Raw genomic sequence first — 13,517 nt, 5'->3', positions numbered from 1 at the left:
CGAGGTCGGTGTGGAAGAACTTTACTGGCCTGCACACAGCCCTGACCTCAACCCCATCGAACACATTTGGGATGAATTGGAACACAGACTGCAAGCCAGGCCTAATCGCCCAACATCAGTGCCCAACCTCACTAATGCTCTTGTGGATGAATGGAAGCAAGTCCCCACAGCAATGTTCCAACATCTAGTGGAAAGCCTTCCCAGAAGAGTGGAGGCTGTTATTATAGCGAGGGAAGGACCAACTCCATATTGATGACCATGATTTTGGAATGAGATGTTCGAGGAGCTGGTGTCCACATACTTTTGGTCATGTAGTGTAGAAGGACAGAAAATTAAGGCTGTCCTTGGCATTGTGGAATGGCCATGCATTCAATATGTCCCAAATAGGACCCTAATTCCCTATGGGCTCTTGTTAAAACTAATGCAGTACATAGGATGCCTTTTGAGATTCAGGATACACACCATAAAGTTATGCTTGCTCAGAATACAGCTGTTCGGGAATATGTAGGCTAATTTGTCCTCCTTACTTGGCCAAGTCAACACTTCACAGCACGTGCTTCATGGTGATTTAGCTTGCCTAGCCTGGGAATCTGAATCTCATTGGCTGCCCAATTATTGTCAAAAGAGCTGATCTGATTGGTGAAAAGTCCAATTAGTGGGACAAATTATCAGAATAAGGCCGCAAGTGAAAACGCAGCCTTTGATAGAAGTCTCCTATAATTATATAAAAATAAACTTATTTTATTTATCCTTTGTTTAACTAGACAAGTCAATTACGAACAAATTCTTATGACAAATTAGTGTGACTAAACAAATGAACACTATAAGCATACATACGAACATGCTTGATAAATGGCATTCATCCGTCCCTCCATGTTAAAACTGTTGTAATCTCGTCCCCAGGCTCAATTGCTACAGTATACAGGTTGTTGTGGAGAGACGGCGACGGTTGGTGGACCGCTGTCACGACAAATGCGCGGAGAGATTCAGCGCGTGAATTTGGCACGCAGTCAACGGTGCCAAGTAGAATCAGACCTCTGGCTAGGAGTACAATACGGTACGTTTAGATTTTAGCTACCTTTACGCTTTCTTTTCCTTAATCTTCTTTCGACACATCCCCGTGGTTTTTCTCAAGAAGAATAGGAGACAGAATGGGCGGAAGCGGCACAAAGTTATCAAAAAAGTTCCATTGAGAGATACAGGTAAAACACAGGTAGGCTAAATCGTATTTTTTATTTTTTGCTTCATTTTTACCAATGTTTAAAAAAAAAATTTAATTTACATTTTGAACTAACATTTCGTAGCTAGACTATGCTTTGCAATCACATCCCCAGTCGGCGCTTATATTCCATTAGTAATAATGATCATATTCTTTGACGCGTGCAGACGTTACGGTAGACCTAACGAGGACAGGGTGCAAATGGCATGAAATGAAGTAGCACACACCAACCACGTGAATATTGTTGACCTTTTCACTCGTGCAGCCCATCTGAGATGTCTGTTTTCCTCAGACAGCAGTAGTGGGAGCACAGAATTCTAGTTGGCACTGGGTCAACCAACTGACTGGAAGGCTGCAGATTCCTCAGACACACCCAGGGAATGATAGTGGTTGTCATGACACTGTCCTATGGCAATGGATGTCCTGTGAAGCATTCTGTTTGGAAATCCTTCTATGAGGACTACAGTAGATTGTGTGTGTGAGAGAATAGTGTGCATTTAGAGATCTATGAACGTACATCTGTAGCCCACTAGTAACTGCACACTGGTAAGTAGTAGACTCATGCTGGACACAGACAGTTCAACATCTAGTTTTGATTTACAGTTGGTTGAGTTATCAACTAACCTGAATTCAACGTGAAATCAACAAAACATTTCACCCTGTCATTGGATTAAGGTTACAAGTCGGGAGGAAAAAATAAATAATAATGACTTTCATGACGTTTTGCAAATCCAATCAGTTTTCTACTTTGATTCAATGTCATCACATTAAAAAATTATTGTTGAAATGACGTGGAATCAACATTGACTCGTGATCACTCTCGCCGTAGCCGATGTGAGTTAAACAGGTCAACATTCACAAGGTCGCACAGCCAGACGAATTACCAGGACGTGTACTCCGAGCATTCGCTGACCAACTGGCAAGTGTCTTCGCTGAAATGTTCAACCTCTCTCTGGCCGAGTCTGTAATACCAACATGTTTCAGGCAGACCACCATAGTGCCTGTACCCAAGAATGCCAAGTTAACCTGGCTAAATGACTTCTGACCTGTAGCACTCAATGCTGTTCATTGACTACAGCTCAGTGTTCCACACCATATTGCCCTCAAAGCTCATCACTAAGTTAAGGACCCTGGGACTAAACACCTCCCTCTGCAACTGGATCCTGGACTTCCAGACAGGTTGCCCCTAAGGTGGTGAGGGTAGGCAACAACACATCTGCCACGCAGATCCTCAACACTGGGGCCCCTCGGGGGTGCGTGCTTAGTCCCCTCCTGTATTCCCTGTTCACCCATGACTGCGTGGCCAAGCACGACTTCAACACGTTCATTACGTTTGCCAACGACACAACAGTGGTAGGCCTGATCAACGACCACAATGAGACATCCTATAGGGAGGAGGTCAGAGACCTGACAGTGTGGTGCCAGGACAACCTCTCCCTCAACGTGATCAAGACAAAGGAAATGATCGCGGACTACAGGAAAAGGAGGGCCGAGCCCGCCCCCATTGTCATCAACGGGGCTGTAGTGGGGCAAGTTGAGAGCTTCAAGTTCCTTGGTGTCCACATCACCAACAAACTATCATGGTCCAAACACACCAAGACAGTCATGAAGAGGGCACGACAGTGTTTTATTACCCCTCAGCAGAATGAAAATATTTAGCATGGGGCCTCAGATCAGCCAAGTCTAGGTCCAAAAGGCTTCTTAACAGATTCTGCTCCCAAGCCATAAGAATGCTGAACGGCTAATCAAATGGCCACCCTGACTCTGACTATTTGCTATCCCCCCCCCCCCCCTTCCCTTTTTACATTGCTGCTACTTGCTTTTTATTATCTATGCATAGTCACTTTACCTCTACCTACATGTACATATTACCTCAACTAACCTATACCCACCACACATTGACTCTGTACCGGTACCCCCTGTATATAGCCTCCACATTGTACCAGTACCCCTGTATATAGCCTCCACATTGACTCTGTACCAGTACCCCTGTATATAGCCTCCACATTGACTCTGTACCAGTACCCCTGTATATAGCCTCCACATTGACTCTGTACCAGTACCCCTGTATATAGCCTCCACATTGACTCTGTACCAGTACCCCTGTATATAGCCTCCACATTGACTCTGTACCAGTACCCCTGTATATAGCCTCCACATTGACTCTGTACCAGTACCCCTGTATATAGCCTCCACATTGACTCTGTACCAGTACCCCCTGTATATACCCTCCACATTGACTCTGTACCGGCACCTCCTGTATATAGCCTCCACATTGACTCTGTACCAGTACCCCCTGTATATAGCCTCCACATTGACTCTGTACCGGCACCTCCTGTATATAGCCTCCACATTGACTCTGTACCGGCACCTCCTGTATATAGCCTCCACATTGACTCTGTACCAGTACCCCCTGTATATAGCCTCCACATTGACTCTGTACCAGTACCCCTGTATATAGCCTCCACATTGACTCTGTACCGGCACCTCCTGTATATATATCTTCGTTACTGTTATTTTATAGTTCCCCTCATTTTTTAAACTTTAGTTTATTTAGTAAATATTTTCTTAAGAAAAATAAGAGTAAAGGGCTTGTAAGTGAGCTTTTCACTTGTTCTATTCATGTGACCAATAACATTTTATTTTTGATTTGACTCGCCCAGTTTTTTGCCCAATGGGCTTAATCACAGTATCTGGCTTTTCTGCTTTGAATAAACCCGAAAACAGTTACTGCGCCCTTCAGAGATTATATCCATAACCAATGTATAAGGTAAACTATGACTCAGACTTACAAAGTCAGGTCATGTAATATGTAGGGTTCGTTTTGAAGGCACGGCATAGGACGCGGTATAATAAGGCGTTCTTTGAGGCTCAACTAGATCAGCTTGCATGGACTCATTGATAATGCTGAAAATCCCCTCTGAGAACTGGCAGACATGTTGTGTAACTCTGTCTCAGCAGCAACTTAGTGACAGAATGGTACCAGGATTTATAGGAGGTAAACTACACATTCAATAATCAATGTGTCCCAAATAGTACACTATATATGGAATAGGGTGCCTAAGGGCCCATGACTCTGGCCAAAAGTAGTACACAATAGAGAATAAGTTACCACTTGGGACACACACTGTGTATCTGAATGTACGGTAGATGGGTTGCAGATGTTTTGTAGCTTCACCTAGAGGTTAACAGTCCAATACACAGCTGCCTCATTCTGCATTCGGTCAGTCTGTAAACAGCACGTGTATTATTATACAGCAATACACCTGTTAATCCAATCTTGATGCTGAGGAATTTCAGAATCTTGTCAGTCCTGTCAGTTGCCCCTTTCCTTGTCTCTTCTCCCAGTCTCTGCCTTTACCCCAACCCCACAGAGAGAGGCTTGGAATGAGCCACACCCCAGTCTCTGCCTTTACCCCAACCCCACAGAGAGAGGCTTGGAATGAGCCACACCCCAGACTCTGAACCCATTCCATATGTGATATACTGACTCCCTGGAACAGTGATATACTGACTCCCTGGAACAGTGGTCCACTGACTCCCTGGAACAGTGGTCCACTGACTCCCTGGAACAGTGGTCCACTGACTCCCTGGAACAGTGGTCCACTGACTCCCTGGAACAGTGATCCACTGACTCCCTGGAACAGTGATCCACTGACTCCCTGGAACAGTGGTCCACTGACTCCCTGGAACAGTGGTCCACTGACTCCCTGGAACAGTGTCCCTCTTGAGTTGGTCTCGGAACAAAAACACTAATAACTTGTCATTTCCGCAGAGATCAGCTTGTATACCACTACATTTGTATCTTATTGTATGAATTCTCTGTAGAAACATTGCTTTGATTGCAGCCTGCTGTTCGCCATCTACAATTTCAGAAATATTAGAGTCAAATAATTAGGGAGGATTATATGGTGTTGAATTGAGCTCGTGTTGCTGTGGGCATGCAATAGCTGTCTTAGTCCACTAGATGGCGACTAACGATTTTCTTTCTAAAACACATTGGAGGGACTGCAGGGTTTATACACAGTCATTTATTCATCATACTGCCTGGGTGACAGAGGAACTGAGAACCATGACCTGTTGTGTTCTGCTGTGAACCTGACCCTCCTCCCTTTCACCCATCAGCTGACTGAACTATGGAAGGACGAAGTTATCATGCCATGTCATCGATCCGCCTGACTCCTCATGAATCTCTTCCAAATACATGGGAGAGGAGACTGTGTGAACATCCCAAATGGAGCCCTATTCCCTATATAGTGCACTACTTTTGACCAGGCCCAATAGGGTTCGGTGTAGGACCGTCATTGTAACTAAGAATTTGTTCTTAACTGACTTGCCTAAATGAATAATAAAGAGGTGCGCTATATATTTATAATGTATTTTAACTACAGAAGTCAGCTAAGAAAAGTCTTATTTCCAATGACAGCCTACTGGGGAACAGTGGGGGAACAGTGGGGGAACAGTGGGTGAACTGCCTTGTTCAGGGGCAGAACGACAAGAGTTTTACCTTGTCAGCTCGGGGATTCAATATAGCAACCTTTCGGTTACTGGCCCAACACTCTAACCTCTAGGCTACCTGCCTCCCCGATAGGGTTTAATTTGGGGCATATTTTAAAAACATGCGACTGAGAATGGACTCTGTCATACAGTCTGTAGCTGTTCCCTTAGCTAACAAGGGCCCTGTCTCAACAAGGGCTGTCTGCCAAGGTAACCTGTCTAAAATGTCTGGGTTGTGGCAGGGACCTCACGATATCAGTATTACAATATATATGATAATCATTGCGATTCTTCACGCACCACGAATCTATGTCTTGAGATTTGATTTTGCTATAGGGTGGATCTACGGTTTGTTGTAATGCATTACATTTGAACTGCTATGGTATAAGGTACTTTTCTTAATAACCTGTTTGATGGCCTGCTTACTGGAGACACTTCTTCTTGTTTTGAGCTGATGGGAGTGGAACCCGGTGTGGTCGTCTTCTGCAATAGCCCATCCTTGACAGATCGACGAGTTGTGTGTTCCCGAGATGCCGTTCTGCACACCACTGTTGTACTGCACCGTTATTTGTGTGTTTGTGGCCCACCTTAACTTGCACGATTCTTGCCGTTCTCCTTCAAACTCTCTCATCAACGAGCTGTTTTCACCCAGAGGAGTTTTGCTGACTGGATAAAAAAAAATAAGAATTGTCACCCCATTCTCGTTAAACCCTAGACACTGTTATGTGTGAAAGGCCCAGGAGGGCGGTCGTTTCTGAGATACTGGATCCGGTGAGTCTGGTACCGATGATCATACCACGCTCAGTGGCTTAGGTCACTCGCTTTGTCCAGTCTAACGTTCAATCAAACAGTAACTGAATGTCTCGTCTGTCTGCCTGCTTTTTATAGCAAGCCACATGACTCAATGGGGTGATGTACCTAATAAACTGGCCACTGAGTGTTTCCTGCTCATACCCATATGAACACAGTGCATGTGATATGCAGACTATAGACATTGAAACAAAAGTGTCAAACATTGTGTTTAAGCTTCGATCTTGCCATTTCCGGAGAGAAAAACATTTGTGTTGGCCTGAGCTTTTGATAAATATTTACCCTGGGGTATGACCACTCTCCCCACACACGTATGGGTAATGAAAAACCCCTTGCATAAACAACACCGGAGCTAGCTATCCTGTGGGCTCGCACATTCTCACATATCCATTGCCCTCGTAAAATACCACGGGTCAGACGGTCAGGTTCATGGTTAAAGATACACATGTCTTATATCAGGACCAGAGTCATAGATTTAGAGTTGTGCCAACTTTTAGAATGTTGAATATTGTTCTAATTCTAGATGTTTTGTGGCATTATTCAAATCTTCCCTATGTAATGTTAATGAGGCACTAACATGGCTGCCGTAGAATTGTTACGTTTAATGTAAATGCATCAGAATGTACAAACCATGGTCCCAGTCATTAGAATTCAACAGCACCCCTGTACAAACCATGGTCCCAGTCATTGGAATTCAACAGGACCTCTGGGCAAACCATGGTCCCAGTCATTGGAATTCAACAGGACCTCTGTACAAACCATGGTCCCAGTCATTGGAATTCAACAGGACCTCTGTACAAACCATGGTCCCAGTCATTAGAATTCAACAGGACCTCTGTACAAACCATGGTCCCAGTCATTAGAATTCAACAGGACCTCTGTACAAACCATGGTCCCAGTCATTAGAATTCAACAGGACCTCTGTGGTCCTAACTCCCTAACGACATGGCTCTGATCTTGACCAGTCTGAAGCTTCTAGTTTAGTGCAGTTGTGTCCTGTAAAGGAATGCGCTGTTTGTGGCCAAACCTTGGTGATGCCAGATCATCATTGGCAGTATAGTGTGTCTAGAACATGGTATTAATTGATCCTTTCTGTTAGTCAGCAGCTCCTGCAATTCTATGTGCATCAGGTCCTGCTTTTTATTGTTCTGTGGCGAAACACTCCATATGTCTGCTGCACTGTGGAGAAACATCCATGTCTGCTGCACCGTGGAGAAACATCCATATGTCTGCTGCACTGTGGAGAAACATCTATATGTCTGCTGCACTGTGGAGAAACATCCATATGTCTGCTGCACCGTGGAGAAACACTCCATATGTCTGCTGCACTGTGGAGAAACACTCCATATGTCTGCTGCACTGTGGAGAAACACTCCATATGTCTGCTGCACTGTGGAGAAACATCCATGTCTGCTGCACCGTGGAGAAACATCCATATGTCTGCTGCACTGTGGAGAAACATCTATATGTCTGCTGCACTGTGGAGAAACATCCATATGTCTGCTGCACCGTGGAGAAACACTCCATATGTCTGCTGCACTGTGGAGAAACACTCCATATGTCTGCTGCACTGTGGAGAAACACTCCATATGTCTGCTGCACTGTGGAGAAACACTCCATATGTCTGCTGCACTGTGGAGAAACACTCCATATGTCTGCTGCACTGTGGAGAAACACTCCATATGTCTGCTGCATTCATTTGTGTTATACTGTATACTGAGTGTACAAAACATTAGGAACACCTGCTCTCTCCATGAGACTGACCAGGTGAAAGATATGATCCTTTATTGATGTCACTAGTTAAATCTTCTTCAATCAGTGTAGATGAAGGGAGGAGACAGGTTAAATAAGGATTCTTAAGCCTTGAGACATGGATGGTGTCTGTGTGGAATTCAGAGGGTGAATGGTAGGGACAAAACATGTAAGTGCCTTTTGAACAGGGTCTGGTAGTAGGTGCCAGGTGCACCAGTTTGTGTAAAGAACTGCAACGCTGCTGGGTTTTTCACACTCAACAGTTTCCCATGTGTATCAAGAATGGTCCACCACCCAAATCACATCCAGCCAACTTGACACAACTGTGGGAAGCGTTTGCGTCAACATGGACCAGCATCCCTGTGGAATGCTTTCAACACCTTGTAGAGTCCATGCCCTGACGAATTGAGGCTGTTCTGAGGGTAAAACAGGAGGGGGGTGGGGTGTGCGACTCGATAGTAGGAATGTGTTCCTAATGTTTGGTCTACTCAGTGTAGATATATGTTGGTGAGTTGGCATTAGATGCCCCATGCTCTTCCCAGTGTGGTGGAAGTGGGGCCCTGTGGTGTGGACTGCTGGAGCTGCAGTGGTTGCCTGGATTGTTGTTCTAACAGCTGATTTGATCCCTCTGAGCTAGACTTCTCCCTGGTTATTTATGGCAGATTCCCTGCTATCAAAGCTCCTCTCTTCAGCCCGTACATGGTTGCTCCTGTATGAGGTTACCACCACGCTGCTTTTGGCACACAGTCCTCAGCACAGTCACGAAAGCGCGCAAAGCCGGCCTCTCACACTCAGAGACTGTCAGGTGCCTAATGTTAGTGGTTAGTTAGAATGGACTTTTTGAAAATCCGTCAGGCAGGGACAGGTGACTGGATCCTTGGACGATCATGGAGTAGAATCTGAGGAACAGAACTTTTGGAATAGTCTGAAGAATAGAACCACCTGCTTCTTTTTAGCATCCCTATTTATTTTCTCTCTCCTTACCTCTCTCCCTGTTCCTCTCTCTCCCTGTTCCTCTCTCTCCCTGTTCCTCTCTCTCCCTGTTCCTCTCTCTCCCTGTTCCTCTCTCTCCCTGTTCCTCTCTCTCCCTGTTCCTCTCTCTCCCTGGTCCTCTCTCTCCCTGGTCCTCTCTCTCCCTGGTCCTCTCTCTCCCTGGTTCCCCACCTCTCCCTGGTCCTCTCTCTCCCCGGTTCCCCACCTCTCCCTGGTCCTCTCTCTCCCCGGTTCCCCACCTCTCCCTGGTCCTCTCTCTCCCCGGTTCCCCACCTCTCCCTGGTCCTCTCTGTCTCTGTCTCTGGTTCCTGGACTGATTTCATTTGGCACAGCTCTCTCCCTATTGCTCTCTCCAGAGTGTTCTGTAAGGCACTGTTGTATAATTGTTGGCTGCTGAAACGATCTTCTCCATCGTGGATGAGGCTTGATCCTGGTGCCGCTTTGGAAAGGTGTGGACCCTAACCCTGTCCCATCTGCACCTCCTGTACCTCCAGCCTGCTCACTACTGACCAGACTTCTCGCCCCCTGCTGGACAAATAAGAGTATTTTCCTTCCTTGGCTGCAAAACCCTGAACTGTTATTTTTCACAATTGTGGTGTTGTCATGATGTCATGCTGAGAAATTGAATGTAGTTGGAACCAAGGAAAAGTAAGTGTGTTACCTTCGTCAGGGCTGGATTACCGAGCAGGCAGGTAGGGCACATGTGCTGGGGGGGGCAGGTAGGGCACATGTGCTGAGGGGGGGGGGCAGGTAGGGCACATGTGCTGAGGGGGGGGGGGGCAGGTAGGGCACATGTGCTGAGGGGGCAGGTAGGGCACATGTGCTGAGGGGGCAGGTAGTGCACATGTGCTGAGGGGGGGGGGGGGGGGGGGGGGGGCAGGTAGGGCACATGTGCTGAGGGGGGGGGGGGGGCAGGTAGGGCACATGTGCTGAGGGGGGGGGGGGGGGCAGGTAGGGCACATGTGCTGAGGGGGGGGGGGGGCAGGTAGGGCACATGTGCTGAGGAGGGGGGGGGCAGGTAGGGCACATGTGCTGAGGGGGGGGGCAGGTAGGGCACATGTGCTGAGGGGGGGGGCAAATAGCATATTAACACGCCAAACAAAGCAATGGCAAAATGTGTAGAATTGCAGGACATTCTCTTTAAAACGGCATAATTTTCCAGGGCCCCATGGAGGTAGGTGCCCCGGGCCCGAAATGTGTTAGTCCGGCCCTGATCTTCATTCCTCCTTTTTGTTTACTGAAGACTTGCTAGTCTAGTACTTGAATTATTAAGACCATCTGTCAATGTTGAGGTATAAAATATATGTGTATGTGTATATATATATGTGTATGTATGTATGTATGTATGAATGAATGATGCTCATACAGTGCCTTGCGAAAGTATTCGGCCCCCTTGAACTTTGCGACCTTTTGCCACATTTCAGGCTTCAAACATAAAGATATAAAACTGTATTTTTTTGTGAAGAATCATCAACAAGTGGGACACAATCATGAAGTGGAACGACATTTATTGGATATTTCAAACTTTTTTAACAAATCAAAAACTGAAAAATTGGGCGTGCAAAATTATTCAGCCCCTTTACTTTCAGTGCAGCAAACTCTCCAGAAGTTCAGTGAGGATCTGTAATCAAGTCTCCGTATAAATGCACCTGCACTGCGATAGTCTCAGAGGTCCGTTAAAAGCGCAGAGAGCATCATGAAGAACAAGGAACACACCAGGCAGGTCCGAGATACTGTTGTGATATAAAAAGATTTCCCAAGCTTTAAACATCCCAAGGAGCACTGTGCAAGCGATAATATTGAAATGGAAGGAGTATCAGACCACTGCAAATCTACCAAGACCTGGCCGTCCCTCTAAACTTTCAGCTCATACAAGGAGAAGACTGATCAGAGATGCAGCCAAGAGGCCCATGATCACTCTGGATGAACTGCAGAGATCTACAGCTGAGGTGGGAGACTCTGTCCATAGGACAACAATCAGTCGTATATTGCACAAATCTGGCCTTTATGGAAGAGTGGCAAGAAGAAAGCCATTTCTTAAAGATATCCATAAAAAGTGTTGTTTAAAGTTTGCCACAAGCCACCTGGGAGACACACTAAACATGTGGAAGAAGGTGCTCTGGTCAGATGAAACCAAAATTGAACTTTTTGGCAACAATGCAAAACGTTGTGTTTGGCGTAAAAGCAACACAGCTCATCACCCTGACCACACCATCCCCACTGTCAAACATGGTGGTGGCAGCATCATGGTTTAGGCCTGCTTTTCTTCAGCAGGGACAGGGAAGATGGTTAAAATTTATGGGAAGATGGATGGAGCCAAATACAGGACCATTCTGGAAGAAAACCTGATGGAGTCTGCAAAAGACCTGAGACTGGGACGGAGATTTGTCTTCCAACAAGACAATGATCCAAAACATAAAGCAAAATCTACAATGGAATGGTTCAAAAATAAACATATCCAGGTGTTAGAATGGCCAAGTCAAAGTCCAGACCTGAATCCAATCGAGAATCTGTGGAAAGAACTGAAAACTGCTGTTCACAAATGCTCTCCATCCAACCTCACTGAGCTCGAGCTGTTTTACAAGGAGGAATGGGGAAAAAATGTCAGTCTCTCGATGTGCAAAACTGATAGACATACCCCAAGCGACTTACAGCTGTAATCGCAGCAAAAGGTGGCGCTACAAAGTATTAACTTAAGGGGGCTGAATAATTTTGCACGCCCGATTTGTTAAAAAAGTTTGAAATATCCAATAAATGTCGTTCCACTTCATGATTGTGTCCCACTTGTTGTTGATTCTTCACAAAAAAATAGTTTTTTATCTTTGTTTGAAGCCTGAAATGTGGCAAAAGGTCGCAAAGTTCAAGGGGGCCGAATACTTTCGCAAGGCACTGTATGTGTGTGTGTGTGTGTGTGTGTATATATGTATATATATATATATATATATATATATATAGATAGATAGATAGATAGATTGCATCATTCATAGGATGTACAGTATGCACACCTCTTCATTGAATGTGACCCAAAATGCAAATCCCGGACCGTGATGTTGATATAAGCAGAATTGAAGTGCTCCATCATTTAGTCTCTGTAACATCGCTGAAGTATGCAGTGTCTTGAATTAGAGACCATATTGGCATCTGCTCCAGTAGACTAAAGATAATTGATTGAATTATCTTACGTCAGTGGTTTAGCCTCGTTACACAGGAGTGGGGAATCATAAATATAACTAACAAATGTAAAGTTGTCAGCTTATCTCTCTACTGACAACAGGCCTACGGGCTTGGCTCTACAAGCTCTTAGAATTAGTGGTGACTCGAGGAACCAAAACGGTCATTCTACTATGCTGGCATGGGGCTAAGAATGAGGCATCAACTGTCTACTGCAGCCCGTAGATCACACTGCTCTAAAGACCATACTGTCTGAAATGAGTCGTATATTAACTATGTTTTGTGTGTGTGTGTGTGCTCCCTCATAGAAAACCCTACTGTATGTTTTAATATCAGATGAGTTGAATAAGGCTGCTATGGAGCTGATTCTGCAGGAATGGGTTTGGACTGTGTGTGTGTGTTCCAATGCTGTCCAGCGGGTCCAGCCTTCATTTCCCCAAGTCTTTGTTGTTATGGCACCCTATTCCCTATGTAGTGCACAGCTTTTAACCAGGGCCCCAGTGTAGGGGAATAGTGTGCCGTTTGGGACGTAGACCGTGAGTATGAGGACCTGCCGGAAGGATCTGGGGCTGCTTGATGTTGTTTAGAGTCCTGCACTGTCACCTCCATCTCAATAAAGAGGTTTACTGCTGCTGAATGCTTAACCTTGTCTTCACCCTGTCTCCCTCTGTAGGACACACATACATAAACAAACACGGGTACAATGCTTTCTACTGGTTGTCTTCTCTACAATCACATACTAGGGACGTACTTTTCTAAAGATCAAATTACTATAGTTACCAGTAAACACAGATGCCTGTTTATCTGCTCACACAGGAGTGTTGTCCTCTGCTCACACAGGAGTGTTGTCCTCTGCTCACACAGGAGTAATTAAAGGCCTAGTTAACACATTTTGGGGAGATAAAATGTTTGAAAAATATTTTTTATTTATCAGGGGGTGCTGTCGGCACCCCTACTTCCTGCAGCACCCTCGGCACCCCTACTTCCTGCAGCACCCTCGGCACCCCTACATCCTGCAGCACCCTCGGCACCCCTACATCCTGCAGCACCCTCTGCACCCCTACATCCTGCAGCA

The 13,517-nt window shown here is 45.6% G+C and overlaps 1 protein-coding gene across 4 annotated transcripts in view; it reads left to right on the top strand.

Annotated features, from left to right (window-relative positions):
- Window positions 1–719: 719 nt before the first annotated feature.
- The window catches only part of LOC109874775 (supervillin), a 117,901-nt gene continuing 105,103 nt past the window's right edge, over window positions 720–13,517 (top strand). For 3 of the 4 annotated variants that reach the window (XM_031810720.1, XM_031810723.1, XM_031810719.1), the window contains exon 1: window positions 721–1,057. In XM_031810720.1, the coding sequence (XP_031666580.1) occupies window positions 973–1,057 (85 nt within the window). In that variant the 5' untranslated portion in view covers window positions 721–972. Of the gene's footprint in view, window positions 1,058–13,517 lie in introns of all 4 variants that reach the window. The other variant, XM_031810721.1, reaches the window with a different exon arrangement.

Source organism: Oncorhynchus kisutch, linkage group LG30 (genome assembly GCF_002021735.2).
Source record: "Oncorhynchus kisutch isolate 150728-3 linkage group LG30, Okis_V2, whole genome shotgun sequence".
NCBI classification, from domain to species: Eukaryota; Metazoa; Chordata; class Actinopteri; order Salmoniformes; family Salmonidae; genus Oncorhynchus; species Oncorhynchus kisutch.
Note: the sequence above shows the minus strand (reverse complement) of the source record. Positions and strands in the feature narration are given on the sequence as shown.